General features: G+C 42.1%; 1 protein-coding gene across 2 annotated transcripts; it reads right to left on the bottom strand.

Annotated features, from left to right (window-relative positions):
* Nucleotides 1–273: 273 nt before the first annotated feature.
* Nucleotides 274–21,586, bottom strand: LOC308407303 (PHD finger protein 20-like). Of its 2 annotated transcripts, none has more exons than XM_080898873.1 (18): nucleotides 21,510–21,586; nucleotides 20,253–20,332; nucleotides 19,127–19,298; nucleotides 13,808–13,892; nucleotides 12,671–12,744; nucleotides 12,324–12,564; nucleotides 12,109–12,198; nucleotides 11,161–11,220; nucleotides 9,570–9,756; nucleotides 9,394–9,485; nucleotides 9,177–9,299; nucleotides 7,901–7,987; nucleotides 7,679–7,821; nucleotides 7,312–7,411; nucleotides 6,702–6,897; nucleotides 6,396–6,612; nucleotides 4,534–4,789; nucleotides 274–3,941 (listed from the first exon to the last, which is right to left on the bottom strand). In XM_080898873.1, the coding sequence occupies exons 2-18, from the start codon at nucleotides 20,330–20,332 to the stop codon at nucleotides 3,805–3,807; spliced, it is 2,340 nt and encodes a 779-aa protein (XP_080754999.1). In that variant the 5' UTR covers nucleotides 21,510–21,586; the 3' UTR covers nucleotides 274–3,804. The 2 variants fall into 2 exon arrangements, with proteins under 2 accessions (XP_080754999.1, XP_080754998.1); XM_080898872.1 differs by having other exon boundaries at nucleotides 275–3,941; nucleotides 9,177–9,302; nucleotides 21,510–21,585.
* Between the last annotated feature and the right edge of the window lie 242 nt (nucleotides 21,587–21,828).

Raw genomic sequence — 21,828 nt, 5'->3', positions numbered from 1 at the left:
TAAAGCCTCTGATTTTAGGTTTAAACACAAAGAAAAACCCATCAGTGTCTCAGCGGGACAACAAAAACTGCATGAAACAAACAGGAATATGCTTTGGGTTAGGGAGTAACTCGTGCTCTGTGTGTTACCTTGTAAACATCTCGGGGTCAGTTATATTACATTTGAAATGATAAATATTTGCCAGTTTTATGGATAATTTTCATCTCATATTTGAAGACTGGATTTTAGATTATATTTGAAGCATAATCTCAGCTCTTCAGTAAGTATCAATCTTTTCTAATCCGTTCAATTCCAGTTAAAATAAAAAAGCTCTCCAAGCTGTTCTGTTTGTGTGATCTGTATAATTCCTTCGCCCAGCGTGACTCATTAATGCTGGGATACATGTGGCCTAAAAAGTCGTCTCAGTAATGCAAATTATATCTTTAAATAGCTGAAAAGCATCCAGATGTGCTCATTTGTTGAACTAAAAAGTTGATCATAGTAAATAAATCTTTAAAAATAACTCAAACCACAAACAGGAGTAATGAACACGTGGGCACGTATTCAATCTGGAAAGCACTGCGGTCTTTAAATCCAGACACTTGAATGTGATACAACCACACCGACTGGGATTTTATACCTTTATTCAAAGCTACAACTCCTCAGAAAAACACATTTCCTCGTGCTTTAAACAAGAGTATGAATATAAAAATGAAAACTTGGGACTGTATATGAAAGAAAGACGTAAATGCCTTAAACCTGCTTTCTGATGACCAGCAGAGGGCGGCGAGTGTGGCTGTGAAAAGCTGTCTGATTGGATGAAATGTCTATGAGACGCTTCCTGATATTGCCAATCTCAGGAAGCGCTGTTCTGGTGACTTTATGTTATGTGTCCATCTTTTATATACAGTTCATGTGGTCTGAGTCAGACGCCCCTGCGGGCTGCGATACGTAACACAGCATCTTTAGCCGGCGTGGTAATAAAACTTTAAAAAACTGAAGAGAAGCAACAGGTTGGATTAAAGACACATCAGCGTTAAGCAGGTAAGTTTTTCAGAGTGTAACGAGACGCTGAAGGAAAAACTGAAAATAACATGAAATGAACTGTTTTCCTGGAAAGTTCCACTTTCAAGCCATTCTATCAAAATAAAATCTACAGCTATATACAGTTAGCTTCTTGTTCAAGAATATAAAACTTCATTCAGACATATGTACATTTTAAAGCTGCTGGGGTTTCTTAATCTAACAGTAGGCTGTTTGCTTTAATGGCAGACTGCACCAACAACAGCACCTGCAGTTTTCTCCATCTGATTCTGTGCAGGACAGTCTGGTTCAGAACTCATACATATAAAACTTATTATGAGCCAGCTGTTAAAAAAATAAAAAGCCGGGGACATACTCTGCTTTTCCTTATTTCTGGGGCCAGCAGTGGAAGTTCATGTTTAACATGAAGAACAATTTGCTGTGAGCCCACATATCAGGCAGCTTTTTTTCTATCCCTGGATCTGTATGATGTCACAGAAAGAGGATATTACTAATATGGTCATCTCAGGCACATAAGCCCCACCCACCTACTGTCCAAATCTTCTATTTAAGAGGAGCAACCAATTAGGAAAGAGTAGCCTTAAAGGCAGACGAGCTGAAACAGTTTCAAACAGAGCAGATAAATTATTAACTGTGAATTAAGCAAAGCTAACACTGAAGAGTCCAGAATAAAAAATGTATCATGCTGTTCACAACCCAAGATACTGTCTATTTGAACAAACAAATAAATGCAGAAAAGCAGATAAACGAGGACAGGAGGAGGGGAAGAAAACTGTTCCCTCAATGAGGCTTTTAACAGAGAAACACCAACAGGACGCCAAAGCTGACACTGTAATGACAGTCTGCCACCACAACCTCATCTGGGTGACCTCTCACAGCTCGAGCCAGCAGTGAATCATACCACGAATGGATGAATTCCTCCTGCAAAATGATTCCCAGAATTTCCCCGAATAACTTTCTAACAGAACTGAATGTGATCAGCTCTGCAGTTAGCTGTTTACATCCATTTAAACATGCGTGTTTTTAAACCCTGTTTTTCCACTGAAGACACTGAAAGTCTGGAAGCATTTCGTTTGTTGGACACTTGTAGTGAAAACAGCGCTCAGCAGAGGTGACCGGAAAGAGGTGAGAAACGACAGATTAGTACAAAGAGCTACTGTTTCTGTGCTCTTTATAAGTGGTTCACACCATTTGGTGTCGAGTTTTTGTGCTTTTAAAAGATATACTGTTTGATTCTGAATGAGTGAAAAATGCAGGAGCAGAATTTTTAGTTGTCTGAAACGGTTAAACTGACCGCATCAACTTCAAATTAGCAACTGAAACAGCTCGTGAAAGGAAAACCTCAGTATCTGTTAACCTGCGGCTGATTTTTCCATCTTCCTTCTGCCCGTCTGCTGGTGGCAGTGGGCTAAGTAGGTATTCCAGGCGTGGACTCCCTCTGCAATTTTCATGACCGGGCTCCTTTAGACGTGGAGGTGCAGCGACTACTCTGAGCTCCCTCGGGGACGCCACAGCCCCTCGTCCGCTCTACGGCTGAGCCCACACGTTCTTTCAGCTGCATGTATCTGTGACATCATTCCTTCAGTCAAAGACCAGGAACAAACCATGGCCCGTGGGACAGATCAAGGCCATTGCTCACCACTGAGTCCCCAGTAGGCTTTGCCTGGTTGTTGCTGCAGTCTGCACAGTGATGACCTCCTGCATCTTTGTTGACTGGTTCAGAGCTTTACGTACATGAAAACTGAACCATATTCAAGATTTGTATAACACCAGCCTAAACATGCCTCACTGTTCACAGTGTGGTACAAAGCCCGCTGCTCCATTCTGGGTTTAAATTATTACAGAAGACAAAAAAGCTTGGAATCAGTCCAATGCTGAGCAAAAACGCTGAAACCTGAAACTGCTGCAGAGTCCCACAGATGCTCACGAGTCGTCATAATCAGTCGTGGCTTTACACAAACGTGTAAACGTCTCTTCATGCTGGAAGTGACAAATAAACTAAAGGTGTTTGGCCTCACACTGGGCATAATGATTATTGATCAATGATTAATTAACCTGTGGTGCTGCCCCACCCCAGCGGTGATGACATCAGTCATCAGGAACCACACAACAATGAAGCAGTGACTTTCAAAATAAAAGTAAGGGGTATGTCCTGCAGTAAATTAGTCAGATTAAATATGTGTGGGTAGGAAAATAAGCTGCTTGAAGGGTATCCTTCCTGAGGAACACTGAAGCCGTTTTGTTGTTGCTCCACATCGCACTGATTCCTAACATTAAAAAAAAAAGGCAGTTAGTGGTCACCAACCCTTAAGAACCTCCTGGTCTCACCAGACTGTAAAACCCTCCAAGAGTCTTTCAAACAAACAATTATTAGTACTGGCAATATTAGTACAATTAGAAAATATACGATATCCAAATCCTTTGTGTGCGTTGTTACACTTCGATGCTGGCTGGCAGAAAAACAACGAGCTGATGGCAGACGACGCGTCCGTTCAGCCTCCACAGAGACAAACATCATCCCGTCCCGATGAGACGGATGACAGCTGATCAATGACCTAACTCGTCCTCGCCTGGTGCTCACACGGGCTCTCAAGTCCGGCTGGAGGCGTTTCAGGAACAGTCACGTTGTATTAAAAAAACAAAAAAAACAAAACACCATCTTGTTGCAGAGCACCTTTTCTCCACCACAGGGGGGCGCTGTCCTGTAACTGCAGGGAAACAAACCACAGTCAACTCAGAGTTTCACGCTCTTTGTCTCGTCAGAGTTCAGAGGGAGGGCGGTCAGCGGCAGACCGACAGGCGCCTCACGGTGCACAGGTCACACAGCAGCCGTTTGATTCGCTGTTTGAGCTGCGGGAGGCGGGACAGAGGGTCAGGAGGCTCGAGCTCGCCGGAGTGGTCCAACCAGGACTCTAGAACTGAAGACAGAGAAGAGCGAGTTTTACGACCAGCAGCGAGCACATGTGGACACAAACTAACACCGAGGTGTAACTTAGGAGCACAGCACGACTCTGACGCCTCATCACGTCCAACCCAGCGTTGCTGTATCACGCTCAGGCACGCGCTGCTGTCAGTCACACAAGATACATGATGTACAGCAGTGAAGCGAGACCTCTCTAATCCCAATTAAATTAAAGGCCAAACATGCAATGAAGATGCGATAGATACTTTTTCACAATAATGTCAGGTCTAAATAATCAATACGGTGAAAGTGGAGCAGCAGGCAGGAACACGGCGATCAGGATGCATGAGCTTCACGACCCCTCCAAGTGAAGCGACGCAAAAACCGAACCTTCTCTCTTCTTCCTCCCACGCCTCAGTAATTATTCTCCTCCAGCTAGAATGGCTCTAACTCGCGGTGGATAATTACTTACTTGCTTCTTTCTCTAAATATTTCTCTCTGCTTTCGTAACCAGACGAAGCCACCGTGACTATTTTAATAACACTGAATGATGATTAATGTGGAGTGTTGTGTGCAACTCTGTCTTTTACATTCAACGTGTGCGTTACCGTCCAGCTCTCTCTCGATCACGTCCATCCTGGCGCTGATCTGCTGGTGCAGGGACTCGATGTGCTCCAGCAGGTTCAGCTGACACTCGGCCACCGACGCCGCGCGAGGCTCCGCTGCGCACGTCCGAGTGTGCGCCTGCTCGCCGCCGCCTGCGTGATTCTCTGTTTTTATGTTGTGCACATCTGTGAGTGCGGTGGCGTCTCTGTCTGCGGCGGTGTGAGCTGCGCTCCTGTTGACATCTTCAGGTTTTATTTCCTACACGGAGAGAATGACAGATGCTTTTAACAAACAGCAGCCAGAGACACACGAAGACTAATTCGTTTTTCAGTGAATTTGACAAACTTGGAGAGCAGGTTTGAATAACGACACTCTGCCAATGATGCTTGAAAATTCCCTTTTCTGGAGAAAATGCGGCCTCCCCCTCGCCCCCACAGAACCCCAGGTCCTTGTTTCTGTTACATCACAGTGTTAAACCTCTTGCAGCTACAATACAAGCCGTGATGCTCAGAGTTGGTTAAACAGATAATGAAGCTGGCTTTGGATTCTGAGTCCTGCAGTTTCTGCTGTATTTAAAAAGTTCAAAGAGATCAGCTGATTCTGAAGGGTCAGGTGGACATTTTTCAGTTTTTATCGATTTTCATCTAATAGCTGAACTGAAATTAGAATATTATTAGATTACATCTCCAGTTTATATTTCAGTAACTTTACAATTTAATATGAAATTTAGGTTTTACAAGTCATGGCCTGCTTATTCTGTAATAAATAAATAATTATTTTCTTTTTTACAGGTGATCTCCTTAAGATTTAGATAAAAATTCAAAGACAGTTTACGGCCACAGCCTCTACTGCAGGAAAAAGACACCGGTGGCAACAGAGTCATGAGCCAATCACAGGAGGAGCGTACAATCCCTCCACAGGCTCACCTGTCGAAACCTTTTATTTCCGTGACCCTCTCTGGATGTAAGAATCTCTCTTACATCTCACATCTTGTCTTCTGGTCCACTTAAGTAAATTCACTGTGATCTGCTCGTTTCACTTATTGATTCTCCATCAATCGTTTATTTTTAGCTCCATTTCGTTGCTACTAATGATGTATTCTTTCTATTCTACAAGAATTCTACAACAGTTAAGAGAAATAAAACAATTCAGGATCAGAAACTGGTCTGAAAAACGACAAAGTCCCCATGAAATCAAACAGATGACAGGTTTTCATGATCTACCCGACGAGCCTTACGTTTGTAAAATCTCTGGCTGTGTGATTGTGCAGAGGAAGCCTGTTACAGCTTTTCTGTTGGTGTATCTTCACAGAGTATCCTCTGCAGCTCTCGCTCCCCCCCCCTCACACTCAGTAAAAGGTAAAAATAGTTCCACATTCACCAGAATGAGCTTCTAACTGGTCTTCACTGGTCTCATAGCAACAGCAGGAGCTTAGCGCTGCGAGCGTGAGGCGCTGCTTCTGCTCAAGGTCTCAGTGAGCCAGGCTTTGTTTTTTTTACTACACCTAAACCCCCCAACAGCTGAAGATTCACGCGTCTCAAATTCACAGCAGAGAAGAGCTTTGAGGAGACAGAAAAAGAGATTCATCGTCTTTGCTCAAAATAATCAGCTCTGATTTTATGATGTTCAGCCTTAATGCAGGAGTGAAATCCGAGCTTAGAGTTTATTGCTCATGTACGACTCATTCGGTCGTCCGTTTCCCCCCCATCAGTGTGAACAGCACAAATAAATGAAAATGTTTTGTGTCCTGTTACCTCGGGCAGTGGAGCGAGTTGGTGAGCACTTGTGAACGAGTGTTTCGGCTTTCTGAGTAGGAAACGTGTGAACAGTTAAAAGGCTACACGAGTGTCTGCTGAGTCTCTACCTTCTCCTCGCCACTGCGCTCTTGCTTCACCGTCACCATCGGCCTCTCTTTCTCCTGCTCCTCTCCTTTTTCCCATGATGCTCCAGGCTTCTGATAGCAGTGCTCGCTGCTGACGTAGCAGACGGGCGGCTCTCCTCTCGGGCTGGACGTCAGTCTGTGCCTCTCCTCCTGCTTCCACGGTGACCTCCACAGCTGCTGGTCGGGGTGGGACGGCGAGCTGCGGGGAAAGACGGCCACAGTCAGACCGAGCTAACGTCTCTGCGGGCTCGAACAGATGAGCCGAGCCGCCGGAGCGATCGCACTCACCGCAGCAGGCTGATTTTGAGTTGCAGGGCGCTGAGGACCTGGCTGATGCCGTACGTGTGCGCCAGCAGGTGGCTGGTGTGTGAGATCTTGGAGGCGTTGACCTCCGAGTAGTTCTCCTTCACACACGACAGGCCAAACATGTGACCGGATTTCAACAAGTCGGGCTCAGACCGGAAACGCTGAGCACACCGCCAACCTGGACCAATGAGGATTACAGATGAAAACAAGATGAGAGGAGAAGCACGAGCACCACACAGGAACCCACAGAGAGCCAGCAGGTCTCTGAAAACGGCTTCAGCCTGAGCTGTGGAGCTCGTGTCGTCGAAGCCTCACACACTCACTGAGGTACAAACACACATAAGTCACATGTCCTTCTCCAACCAGTCAGAAAAGGTTACAATACAAACACACACTTTGACTTTCACCTAAACACAGAGAGCTATCCTACGACCACTCGACAAGGGGTCGAGGAACTTTTCCAGGCCTTTGCTGTAACATATAAAATGCAAGCTTTGAGTTTTATATTACACCAACTATCAAATAATCCACCTTTACCTGCTTTCTTTCACAGGCTCGGCACAGCAGTAAGTGCTCACAGTGTGAATCCTACCTGCGGTCTGTCTGCAGTAGTAGCAGATGTAGTTGTGTGGGACGTTGTCCTCGTATAAACCCATACAGGTCCCGTGCTGCCAGCACAGACACGACTCGCACTACAGACACACACAGAGAAAACACTGGGATCACTTCACAGCAGCATCACGAAACAATCCTGTGTTTCTGAGCATTCCTGACACAAAGGCCTTCAGTGACAAAAGAAGTCCTAATATAGACAAAATTTTCACATTGAACAGAACCTGATGGACATGAATGATGTAAAATATTTCCCATGATTCATTTCTCTCCTTTCAGACTTGTTTGTCAGTTCTGTGGATTCGTTTTAAAAGCAGCTACAGACAAATCATTCCTGTGTGTCTCACCTGGATCATGAAGTCATTCTCCTCGTCCACCTCGCACACACACCTCACCACCTCACACTCCTCCGTCTCCGTGCCAACAGGCCAGGAGGGCGTGTCTTCTCCACTCTCTGCTGTCAGCGTTGACCAATCGCTGCCATCGTCGGCTAAAAGTACAGAAACTCAGTTTTTGAATTTTTACATCGCATCAGTGTTTGTGATATTAGTGTGTGTGTGTTTTCCCACCTTGCATGTGTGTGTTGTGATGTTCAGTTGAGAGCTTGAGAGTGATCGGAGGTCTGTCTGAGCTCTCATCGTCGCTGCTGCAGAAACCTGATGAGAAGAAGAGAGAAGCAACAAAATGATTGGACGCTCGGTGCTCGCATGGACGCTGTCAACCTTGTTCTGGTGCTCAGTAACTCACAGTAATGACAACAACTAATGAGAAGCAGCTGAAAAAGAGGAGTTTTAAATCACAAACAGGTCGTGAAGGTGCTTTAGCTTCGTCTGCAGCGTTTCCAACAAAACATAAATGTTTTTACTTTCCCGTTACACTCCTGTTTGTGAGCAGCCAAAACGCCCTCAACAGCAAATCTGAGCCAAACACGCTGCAGTTCATTTTCTGCAGTGTTACTAATGCGCAGGTTCACACTTCTGTCAGATAAATTTGAGGATGCAATAAGTGCAATAACAGATAAAATGTGAGTTGAAGATAAATAATAAATACAATTTTATTTATGTAGCACCTTTCTAGACAGAATCACAACGTGCTGCACATAAGATAACAAATAATAAAAATGTAAAACAGACAATATAAAACAGGCAGAAATTTAACTAAAAACTGTTTTAAAAGGTGAGTTTTGAGTTGTTTTTTTAAAAACAACGACCGAGTCCACAGTCTTAATGTCTGAGGGAGAGAGTCCACAGTGGCTAAAAGCTCTGTGACCCTTAGTTCTCATCTTAGTCTGTTTTATAGTCCTGATCAGATGACCTCAGGGACCTGCTGGGGACATCGGGCTGTAGCGGATCGGAGATGTAAGCTGGTGCCAGTCCATGCAAGGCTCTAAATGTCAAGACCAGGATCTTAAAATATACTGAAAGTCAACAGGAAGCCAGTGTAGCTGAAATGGATGGAGACTGGATGATCTCCCCGTGTTTGGGGGGTCCTGTCTTCCTCAAAGTCCAAGGACATGCAGTTAGTGGGGTTAGGTTAATTGGTGATGCTAAACTGGGCACAGGTGTGAATGTGAGTCTGAATAGTTGTTTGTCTCTGTCAGCCCTGCGACACACTGGTGACCTATGCAGGGTGTACCCTGCCTCTCGCCCTGTGGAAGCTGGGACAACCTGACCTCCCCCATGACTCTGACTTAGATAAGTGAAAGAAAATGGATGGTAAAATATGACACTTCTACAGCGAACTTCAAACTGTTAGATGAGAGCAGACCTCTGATTTTAGGCTCCAAATATCTTACAAACCTGTTAATCTCAGTTTAAGAAGGTCAACAGACACAATGAGTCTCACCCGTCTGACTTTTCTTCTTCTTCTTCTTCTTTTTCTTCTTCTTCAGTTTGATTCGCAGGAAGTTCTTCCTCTCCTTCTTATCCAGTCCTCCCGTTTTCTCCTTCCCCCCATCCTTCTTGGCTTCTACTAACAGGCACACATGAGAGAAATGACACCAACGCTGCTGGTTGGCCTGGTTTTCTGCTCCTATGTGCTGATGTTGTGCTCTGCTCTGTACCTGTTCCCATGATGCCATGTTCTCCGCTGGTTGAGTTCTCACTCCTCCTGTCTGACACCAAGTCGCCACCCTCTGAAAAAGATCGCTTCCTCCTAAAAAACCCCAAAATAGCTCCAGTCAGCGTTAAACTCACCGCCCTCTGCTCACCGTATCTAATCCGTGGGACATAAAGCGACCTCACGGCCTCCTCCGCGCTGCTTTGCTCCTCCAGCTGCTGGTCGGTGTGGTAGTACTTGATGTGGTAGTGCAGCAGGCTCGCCTTCCTGAATGACTTAGTGCACCCGGGAGCAGGGCACTTGAAGGGGTTGTGGTCCAGCTCAATGGAGAGGATGGGTGGAGGCTGGTTCTTTATCACCCTGTACACTGAGAGGAGAGGACACACCGAGTGTTTCTAACTGCTGTGGGACTGGATTAGGAAACCTCAGCACTTTCATGCTTAGAAAGAAGAAGGGAGCAGCTGCACACTGATAATATGCCTTTGTATTGTAACCCCAAGCACGAAGAGAGGACAGGAAGCTACATTAAATGTCTGCTCAGAAGCACAATTTGTCAATTTAAGACGGCATCTAAAATTCCTCTGGAGCTGAAGAAAAACCACAGTTCCACAAAAGTTTGGATGCTGTGCAATGATTTGCAAATCTTATGAATTTTATTCACAATAAAGCAGAAAACAAGTTAAATATTTCAACTGAGACATTTTACCATTTCATTAAATGCTTCAGACAACAAAACGCTGGAGAAGTGAGTGACAGTAAGAAAGGACCAGCTGGAGGAACGTGTTGCACCTCATCTGGTTAATTAGCAGCAGGTCGGTATAAAGAGAGGCAGACGTTCTCAGAACTAAAGAGGTTCAGCAATCTGCAAAGAACTGTCTACAAACTGAACAATTTCACAATAATGTTTCTCAATGTGAGATTGTGAAGACTTTAAATGTCTCATCATCTACAATAAAATAAAATCATAAATTATTATTATAGATTATTTGGAGAAGTATCTGCGTGCGGATGGAGGCTGAAATTCAGCATCGATGCTCGTGATCTTCAGGCCCTCAGGCAGCAGGTTAAAGATCATGCAAACACGTCGCCACATCTAAACACGGTCAGAAACAACGTCGTCTTCTCTGAACCAAAACTCACAGAAAACTGTTCCGATGTCAGACAAATGTTTTAATGACTTTTGGAAAAAGAGAAGGGAGACCCTGTGGCTCAATATCAGCGCTCAGTTTAAAAGCCTGCATCTCTGACTTCTACATCTTCTTCATGTTTCAGCACAACAATGCTAAAATCACATAAAGCATCGATTCCAACAGCACGGCTGAAAACATTTGGAGCATGGTGACACCAAAGAAGAGCCAGGACTGCTGAGCAGCTTTAACCTAAAAATGGGACAAGATTCCTCTTCCAAGAGTCCAGCTGCTGGTCTCCTTGGCTCGGAGATGTTTAAGACACAGAGGAAACATCACCCTGTACATGTTCTCTTGAGAGGCGTCGCTTCCATCAAATTTTCTCAATTAAAACATTTGATATCCTTTCATGTTCAATCTGTTCCCGCCCCATTACAAGTGTGGATTGAGCAGCCGACAGTCTTTATCTGTCCTACTTTTTTCATTAGACAAAAAAAACAACTTTTAAACTCTAAACTTTTGTCCCCAAAGTTTGATTCTGTTCATCTGGTCGTAGCAGTCCTGGGATTTACTTACCTGGATGATTGAGCATGCATCGAGACGTTCTAACCTTTTGTGTTTATGTGGAGGACTGAGGGACTTACATGGTTCTCTGCTGAACTTGTGTGTGGTGGGAAGGTGAGCCTGACGCTCCAGCAGGACATCTGAAACAAAGATTAAATAAAACAAACAGGTCAAGTACGTTACAGAAGCATAACCACTTACTGATCCAAATAAGAGAAGCACCTGCGAACAAAGTTAAACTGTGTTTCATCTGTTAAGAACTGGATTTTCTCACATTCACCGTGGTTTTATCCTTGGGTTGGCTTGAACGTTCTTACTGGTCAAAATTAAGATTTTACTTTATTATATGCTCACATACACTAGCACTATGTACTCAAAGTACACCTGTATAATATTCTACAGCACATTAGTCACGTTCAATGTGTGACACAAAATAATTAATATTTAAGTCAAAATTAACATTTTATCTTCACTTTGGAGTAGAGGTTGTCTTTAAGCTGGACAGAAATAGTGATTTGACTGGTATGAAAAACATGTCACAGTTTTGTCCATCTCACCCAGGTCTAATAAGAACTATGTCTGCTGTCCTCCTGAGTGAGACAGTCCCCACAGACATCGTCTTAAAGCTAAGAGAACCATGTAAAATGTGCACATGTTCTGTGGAGTTCTCATGTTTGGACCAATACACGCATGTCTAAAGTCCTCCTCTGTCGACTTCAGGCACCATCAGTGAGTCTGCTGCTGTAGGATTTGCTGGTGCAGAGCCGCCGGTGTCGTCTGTTGATATTCTGGATGAGACTTGCAGCCCCCTGCCCCAGTTGTGGCTTTTCTAATGCAGACATATTTAGAAAAGCTTATAAAAGCCTAAGTTGTTGTTAGATTGTAGCTGAAGGTTTTCAGGTTTCATTTCGGCAAACAGGACCTCACTTTTTCGTGCATACTCAACCCGGACTACAAGTGGAAACCAGAAACCCTTTATGTATTCTCCATATTCCTGTGCAGATATCTGTTTACAGAGATAAGTGTACCTCTGTCTATGTGGGCAGGGTTAAGTGCTGCTGCTGCTGGGGGGGTGGAGTTAGCTGTGATTGGCTGATTCTGAGTTCCACTGCTTCTGCCTGGAAGAGAGACAGACCATTGTTAACCATTTTAATTTGCTCCTGCTGACGAGCTGCAGAGCCTCCAAACATCTGGACAGATCTACAGTGTGCGGGCGCTTGGGGTCAGAGGTCATCTTACTTACTGTCATCTGTTTTCTTCTTGGCAGGTGGATTTGAGGATGAAGGTTCTGCCTTCCTCTTCCTGTCCTCCTCCCTCTCCAAAGCTGCATCGGTCTCTTCTGTTGTCACCTTCTCATCTGCCTCCTCTTCCTCCTTTTTCTCCTCCTCCTCTTCTTCTTCCTGTCCTTCTCCTCCTTCCTCCTCCTCACTCTCACCCTCCTCCCATCCCTCGCTTCCCACAGCACTTTTCTCAGATCTGGATTTCTAAGAACGACAAACAAACAAAAACAAACACATTAAGGATCAAAGACGTTGTGATTGTGTGAAACACTGAGTAGACGAGGACCAATTAGAGAGAAGCATTTCTTACTTCCTGGAAAGGTTTGACTTTGGTGGGCTTCACAGTCCGAACCACGCCATCATAGAATCGCACTGTGTAGGAGTCTGACACAGGAAAACACAAACACCAGGTTTAGATCAATCATGTTCCAAAAACAGCCGATTCGCTTCAGTAACAACAGGAACGCAGCACAAACAACCCAAAGACGGACAGCGGGAGTCAAACAGCATGAAGGGAGGACATAAAAGACGCCCATCCATTCACTGAGCTTATCTGGGTCAGAGCCGACCGAACCACTTCAACCGGCACCTTTTGATGCAAAGGAGCACGGCTGTGCTCTGAGCTCTGTCTGAAGGGAGAGCCCAATTTTTGCCACTTGAATGCACAATCTTATTTTCTGGTAACTACCCACAGCTCGGGGTCACATATGAGAGAGGGAATGTAGATCAACCAGTAAATTGACAGCTTCGCCTTCAAGCTCAGCTCCCTCTTCACAACAGACCGGACCCAGCTGCACCAGCCCTTCTGTCAATCTCCTGCTTCAATCTCCACCTAAGTGCCTCCAACAAAGCCCAGAGATACCTCACCTCTCCCACCTCAGGCAGCAACTCGACTCCAAACCAGAGTTTTTAGTATGAATAAATCAGGATTTATTTGACTTTTCTTTAATGAAACGCTTTTAACAGTCCAATGTATCAGCTTCAACTGTAAAAATAATGTAAGCAGCATTATATCATTAATATCATTGAATCAGGAAAGGCACTCAGGATTAGCTGACTTGTATTGTAGAGTAACTTAGTGTAATTAATGAACCCACACACAATCCGACCTCCATACTAGTCAAGTTACTGGAACAAGAAGCACAGAGGGGTGGGCTGAAATTTTGGGCCTCTCACCTCATTTTTTCCCAGTATTATTAAGACCTCCTCACTTCTTAAGTGCAATCTGAATCGTTACGATATAAACTATGAAAGAAAACATATGCATGGGTCCATTGAATAGCCAAAAGTTAGTGAGGGGTGCAGATGGTAGGTGCTTAGTGATTTATCAGACAACCTTGTGATAAACAGCTGCACTGACCTTTTTCCCCCCCAAAATCAGTAAATCAACCAGCAGTAGAATACAGTAGAAAAACAGCAGAGGTAAAAGGTCACAGCTGAACCTCACCGTCCTTGTTGACACGGAGGATTTTGGCCGGGTAGAAACGACAGTCGGTCCAACAGGCCAGAACCTTTGAGCCTGAAACAAACGTCTGAGTCGCAGAGAAAACATCTGTTAGCTTACGCAGTCAACATTCTCCTAGCTTCAACTTATTATTGTCATAATCGTTCTAGTCTTCTTGACCAACATTATTAAAACACACTAGGGCTGCCACAAACAATTATTTTGATAGTCGACTAGTCAGATCATCATCCATTGGCTGTAAAACGTACAGCTTATTGCACCAGGATGCATCTGCTCTTATATAACTATCATTAGCTTACAGCTTTAAGTGTTTAAGGTCTGTGCTAACTAAAGACAAGATGATAGTTTATTAAACTTTTAATGAATTTTGCAGATTGTCTCGATGGAGTTTAATAAACTCAGCCGTCTGCTCCTTGCCATCTAAAATATAACAGGTAGTGAAGGGAGTCTGGTGTTTTACGCCGGCTCTAGTGAGCCTAGAACCCTCCAGCTATCGAGTGGGTGGGTAGCAGACGTCTCCGAAAACGTCGGGGCACTTTTACAAATTTGTGATGTCTTGATAAACCGAGCAGACATTTGAAGTTTGCACAGCTACATTCTCGCCGAAAAATGTGTTAAAAGTTTACTTTGTGACCCAGAAAGAGTAATATTAAAACTAAGTAGCTGCCGCCATTGTTGGAAACTGGAATTGGCTGGGTCGCGCTATGAATTCTGGGATCATTTGGGCCACGAAGGATACATCCGACTCATCCTTCAAATTCGGGGAAAAGGAGGACGCATTTGGAGAAATCTTCGAATTTGGAAAGCCTTCGTCGCGTCGCTGTAACGTAATCAAATGCGGCCTCCTAACGATGCAGCCCGTAAATCTGGACACAGCGGCTGTGTCCCAATTCAGAGACCGCACGCTTGAAGTATGCATTTTGAGTGCGATTACATCACCTCCACGCAACGACGGCTGTCCCAATTCGAAGTGTTTTTTTTTAAAATTTGTACAAATTAACAATTACAGCGCATATCTTACAAATCAAAAAAATATGTACAAGTAAGGGTGGTTAAGAACAAAGCAGCCATCGAACAAAGAACAGTATAGGTCAGAAATAACATAAAGTACATTAAATGACCTTCCATATAAAGTAAAAAAAAGAATTAAAAAACAAAAACAAAGAAAACAAAACAAAAACAAACGTACGCACACACACACAGTCCAGCTACATCAGTTGAAAAGCAGCATCAAAAATTCAAGCTTTATTTAAGTTATGCTTGTCTAATGAAGCCTTCAATAGGAGGACTTCATTTTTAAAGCCAGCAAAAATCAGAGTAATTTTCAAGAAGCGACATTTATGAATGAAAAATTTTGCAACTATAAATAAGTTGTTAATCCCAAATTCTATTTTCTTATTTTCTGTTTGTAGGCCAAATCTAATTACTTGAAAGGTTAGAGAAGGGCAGTCAATATTTTTAGAGGTTAACCAGGACTGAAAATCATTCCAAAAACATCTGGAGCTTTCACATGAATAAAAAAGGTGCTCTGTAGTCTCAATATCAGTGTAGCAAAAAGTGCATGCGCTCGTATCTATATTGAATTTCTTGTGAAGATAGTCCTTGGACGGGTATATGGCATTTAAGATTTTAAAGTGATTTTCTTTTGCTTTTGGTGGAATTGGAAAAGAAAGATACTCAGTCAAAAACCTCGAATTATAATCTTTAAACAAATATTTAATTTTTAATTGAGAAGGAAAAAGTTGTTTGGTTAGAATCGTCCTTAAAAATTTATTATTGCATGTCTTTCCTTTAAATTGACGATCATCAATAATTAAGGACGGTTCACGAATTATAGAGGAAGAACAGGTTAAACTGGCTTTAGCCATCTGAATCATTGCAGGGGGAATGGCTTTCACAACTTTAGTGAATTTACTTTGAGTACATGATAAGCCATAATTATCTATGAATTTATTATACGATAATAAATTGCTGTCATTGTCTAAAAGGTGTAAAACGGTCCAAATTCCATGATCCATCCAATCCTTATAAAAGATGGATTTTCTTTTTATCAATACACATCTGTTGTTCCAAATCGAGTTTGTATGTGGAGAAAAATTATGCTTGTAAATCATTTTCCAGTACTGGAGAACCTGTTTATGAAAATTGGATAATTTAATTGGTAATTTGGAAATTTCAAAGTCACACTTTAAGAGAAATTCAATGCCACCAAGCTTCTCGAAAATTACTTTGGGGAAATAAAACCAAATACTGTTTGAGTTATTTATGAAAGACTGCAACCATTTGAGTTTGATGGAACCATCATTGCTTCAAAATCAGTCGCATTCAAACCTCCTTCTTCAAATGACTTCACTACATCATTCTTCCTAACATAATGTTGCTTGTTTCTCCAAATGTAATTAAAGTTAATTTGATTTATATTGTTGATTAGTCTATTGGAAACATAAGCATTGTGATGGATAAATCAGTGGAGAGATACCTTCTGTTTTAGTAAGATGGAGAGGTGTCTTTGTAACCAGCTGATTAGGCTCTTTTTAGATTTCTGGGTAATATGCTCAAAATTTAGATTTTCTCTATTATTTGCATTCTTTGAGATTATAATGCCTAAATATTTAATTTCAGTTTTAATAGCTATGTTAAGAGCGATACTGGGTTTACAATCATGAATAGTTAATAATTCGCATTTTCTAATATTCAGGTACAAACCAGAGGCCTTTGAAAATAGTGAAATTTCATTTAGTGCGAGAGAAACCTGTGACATGTTCTTTAAAAACAGTGTAGTATCATCTGCTAATTGACTTGTGATCAATGGGGCTCCCATCAAATTCAGTGGTTGAATATTTGGATTGCGTTTCATGAAAGTAGCTAAACGTTCCGTTACAATAATGAAAAGTAACGGAGAAGCTGGACACCCCTGACTCCTCAACTGATGTTAAATCGTTTAGACGTTCCAAAAGGTAAAGAAATAGAACTATTGAAGTCAGAGTATAATAAAGAAATTAAATCTATGAATTTTTTACCAAAATACTGTGAAGCTTTTAAAATGAAAGGATGTTCGACCGTATCAAATGCTTTATAAAAGTCTAAAAAAAAGAATCACACCATCATCTTCAATTAAGTGATTATAATCCAGTAGATCTAAAACCAATCTAATATTATTGTGGAACGATTTTTAAGCAACCCAGATTGTGTTTCACTAATAATCTGATCTAAGCCGTCCTTTAATCTGTTTGCAAGAACATGAGCAAGAATTTTATAATCTGTATTCAATAGAGTAATTGGTTGTAGATTATCGATTAATCTTTTATCTTTCCCATATGGAAAAGATATATATAAATCTTATAAAGTTTGTATCTGTCTTGTGTGAAACTTGTATGAAAAGCATACAAGAGTGAAAACAGATATAAGATCCCTTGAAAAATTATATAATGAAACTTGTATGTTTTGGATACTTACTAAAACAATATATGAAAGTAATGAGAAAGTGGCCACTTTCATGAGTAATCACACATAAGTTTTTACTATTTATTTTCCATATGGGTTACCAGGTTTGGGAATAAGGGAGATAAGACCCTGTTTTATTGTCGTTGCTAATGTTTCATTACTAATGATTTCCCTAATAGTTTTGAAGAAAAATTCTTTTATTTCTTTCCAGAAGAATATATAAAAGATGGCAGTCAAGCCATCCTGACCGGGAGCTTTGTCCATTTTCAGTTTGTTTAAGGCTTGATCTCAGTCATCCAGTGATATATCAGAATCACACATTTCTCTGAATGCAGAATCGATTTTTGGAATATAAGTTTAATCAAAAAAGGTAAAGGAATCAGTAATTAAATATTTAGATGAGTATAAATTTGAATAAAATTTATGTATTTCTTCTGCTATAGTCTTATGATTTGTGCATTCTTCCCCATTTACACTTAATGTATTAATAGATTTCTTCTCTTGCCTCCGTTTCTCCAGATTGTAGAAATATGAAGTACTTTTTTCACCTTCTTCTATCCATTTTGCATAGAAGAAAAAAAATAAGCATGCAAACTTGCACTAAAAAATCTGCGAAACAGTGAGGTGAAAGGTGAACCGTGTTATAGCGAGGGACCGCTGTAATTTTGAAGGTAAGTCACAACATACCTTCGTAAATACTAATGTATAGAAACCGTTACCAGCAATCATTCATTTTTTGTGTGGCTTTTTTCACGGTTTGTTAACATGCTGTGCAGGTGTGTACTTGACTAGCTGATATCAACATAACGGGGAAACATCTGGTTTGACTATTCTTCACCTGTAGTTTGAATGCTGAACATTTGCCTGTTTAGATCATGAGACCAGTCACTATACAGAGATGTGCTTCTGAGTGTGGACGAGGTGTCTTCTGCTGCAGTGATGCAGTTCTGCTTGTGTTGAGTGATGTAAACAACTGATCGATCTAAACGCTTTAAACGTCAAAATTGATCATTTTTTTATGACACAGCAGCGGTGAGTGTTCCCGCCTCTGCTCTTTGTAACTTAACGCGATCTTTCCGTTTTCGAGTTTTGGACATGATTTTGGAGGATATCTTCGCAGTAGCGATTGACCGCAAAGTAAAGCTACCGGAAATGTACAACCCCACATCCGGTCTCAAACCAGGAAGTTAGCATTTTCTCGTGCACAGGGTCTATTGGGACACAGCCAGCTATGATACTGGAGACTGCTTCTTCTTCTTCTTCTTCGGGGTTTAACGGCAGCTGGCATCTTTGTACATGCAGTGCTGCCACCTTCTGTTTCAGTCCGCTATTACACTCTTAAATCCTAATATTTATTCCTGCGTCTTTCTGGATCTTACAAAGCTTCAAACGACGCGTCGACTATTAAATTTGTCATCGAAATTTTTGATAGTCGACATAATCGTGACTAGTCGACTAATCGTGGCAGCCCTAAAACACACACCCAGTTTCTGCTGCTCTGTCCACAGCAGCTGCTTCACTGTCAGTCTGTAATATGAGCCTAACCTCCTCAAATGTATTTAAAATGACAGCCTCATCGTCTGTCCACGTCCTGACTGATGGTGGGGTAAATGATAACAGAAATATATTGTGGATACGATGAACCAAGTTGTAGTACAGGCTTCTGATATTTTCACATTTACTTCAAATGCAGAGTATCTAGGATTTATATGCAGGAATTAAATATATTATTTCAGTTCATGCATCTTAGAAAAATAAAATCTTATTCAGTATCAGCATCCCTGCCATGACACTGATACCGATGTTTTAAAAACTATTTAAAAAGAAACATCTGTGTACGTCTAACATGTTCTATACCGGCTGTGATCGCGTTGGATTCAGGCCCTGCCTCCTCAGGCTGACTCGCTCCTTCGGCCGCAGGTACGGTGAGTTCCACTGAAACCACTCGTCATGGCGACGGCTCCACTGCAGATAGTGGATCAGGACCCGCTCTTTGTCATAATCAATCTTCTCAATGGTGGCCGTGTACCTAAAAGAAGGACAAACTTTTAGTACACCATTAAATTTGAAGTATGTTCTCCCAAAAATCTTTATCATTTCCACATTCAAAATTAGCTTTTGTTTAGCTACAAATTCGAGGATATTTACGCACCACAGGAAAGGTTGGGCTTTTTGAATTCACACATGAGCACAGCTGGTTGCATATCTTTAAGGCAATGAGTCAGTGTTACTTCATTTAATATAAGTCTGTTCCTTTTGCTTTTTTTGTTGTTATTTGGTGGATTAAAAATCATAAAAAAGTTAAATACTTTATTAAAATCCTGGAAAAAAAATCACCACCAGTATCTGAAAGTTTCCTGTATGTTGGCTGAACTGCTGTGGGAACTTAAATGAATCATCCACTCATCGGATTTCCACAGATCAGACTCATAACAAAGGGACTATTAAGAAGTCGCTAACCCACACTTTACTTTAAAAGCTTGAATGAGTGGTACATCATAACAGCAGAAGCTCAGTAAAACAAACAATTAATTTTTGGTATTTTGAGTGTGTTAGTGCAAAGAGGGTGGACATGAGTGTCGGGGTGATTAGTGACAGAAGGAGAGCAGCAATAGTGAAAGGGAAGGTTTAAAAGATTGTAGTGAGGCCCATTGTGATGTTTGGTTGTACAGGAGGCAGAGCTGAAGATGTTCAGATGTTGACTAGGAGTGAGCAGGATGAACAGCATTAGAAATTAGTGCATCAGAGGGAGGGCTCAGAGTCAGGGAGGAAAGGCTGAGGTGGTTATGATGTGTGTAGGAGAGTGAGAGTGGATATCTTGGGCAAAGGCTGTTGAATATGGAGCTGGTGGTTGGAGTAACAGAGGAGGATGCAGGGACACAGTGAGATGGAGGCAGATCATCTGCTGTGGCGACCCCTAAGGGAAAGAATAAGTGTGTGTGTGTGTGTGTGTGTGGAAGGTGGTGGGGAGGAGTCTTCTGACCAGTTCTTGTGGTGGTCTCGAGCTTCTAGTTTGGCTCCGACTTCAAATGTGATGCCTGATCGGTCCGGAGGTGTCTTCATCTGGTACAAAAACACAGGAAGTGTTGATGTGAGCATTTTCTGTCATTTTACTGTGGAGAGTTTATTTGACAGTTCAATATTTTTAAGCCATTTTCTTTTGTTTTGATGGAGCACAGCGGTTATCCTCAATGTTGGATATAAATATTCTATTTGCTATGTTTCATTATTTGTGGAACAACAAGTGTAAATGGACAAGGTGAATAAAAACTCAAAGGCGGTCCATTCTAATAACTTAAAAACAGAGTATAGGTTGAACTAAGCAAATTCCTAAATAAACTCAAACTCTAGATATGCCAAAGATTTATTTTCTTTACAGTTTCCCCCATATTGTATTTATTATCTTAACAAATAAATGTTTGAATTTTCTTTTTTCTTCTATTTTTGCAAACTATTGTTGTAAGTTAAAAAAATAAATAAGCAACAACACACAAAGGTCAAAGGTCGCGAACGCTACTGTACGTCACGTTGCGTGATGACGGCATACATATGATGACGTTGCGCCCGTCTCTGATAACCGTTGCAGCCCAACTTTTTTTAGTGTAGTTATTATCAGCTTTCCACGGGTGCAGTCTGAATTTCGACTGAACAAATGTGCGAATGTTAAACTCGAACAGTTTGTAATGAATGAAACAGACATTTTTTGACTTTCCGCTTGATATTCCTTAGCTTTCTTAGTAGAAGAAGATAATTGGTCTTGAAGACTCCTAAGGACGCCTACTCTAAATTTTATTGGCTGTCTCGGTCGTCAGTCGCTCTAAATGTCCCTCCCCTGTCTAGCTTAACAGATATTTGACAGCGGCTAAGATGCTAATGCTATCAATGTTAGCTCTAAATATTAGCACAGATTGACACCGGACGAAGCGGAAAGTGCTTTAAAAGAACACTTCAGTAAAAGACACCAGCGTAAGAGAAGATACAGTCGCATGTTTAAAGCTGTCCTCTGAGCTGGTGCAGTTCAGCGGAGTTGGATCGCCTCTCCATTGACTGTGAATACAGAAGCTAACACAGCTAACAGTTCGCTGCTGCTGAAGCAGCTTAGGCTGACAAGTCTCACTGACCGCTGCGAGCAGCCGCAGGCCTCCTGTCGGCCAGCGGAATATTTAATAAAATGTCTCTGCACTTTAATTACAAACATGAGCGTGGAATATGTAAACGAGAAACATAAAAGCTTGTTTACCTCTGACGTTACTTGTTCTCTGCACTCCTCATACTGTGATGACTATAGAGCGCATGCGCGAAGGGGGCCGAGTTTCTGGCAGGGATGGGACGCTTGAAAAGCGTTTCTTCGCTGTGTCGAGCCTCCGACGCGATGTTTCAAAATACTGCACCGAACACAGAGATCACATGACCACGAATAAACGAGGCTTTGGTGCCCCAGTTCCGACAAGTTGTGTACCTGCTGCTTCCGGGCACTGCGAGGCGTCAGGATTCACATTTTTTTTAATGAGCCAGAGTCATTTGTAATTACTGAATTAATGTTTTTGTATTTATGACAC

Source organism: Rhamphochromis sp. 'chilingali', assembly GCF_963969265.1.
Source record: "Rhamphochromis sp. 'chilingali' genome assembly, chromosome: 12".
NCBI classification, from domain to species: Eukaryota; Metazoa; Chordata; class Actinopteri; order Cichliformes; family Cichlidae; genus Rhamphochromis; species Rhamphochromis sp. 'chilingali'.
This window is presented reverse-complemented; position numbering and strand designations above follow the sequence as displayed.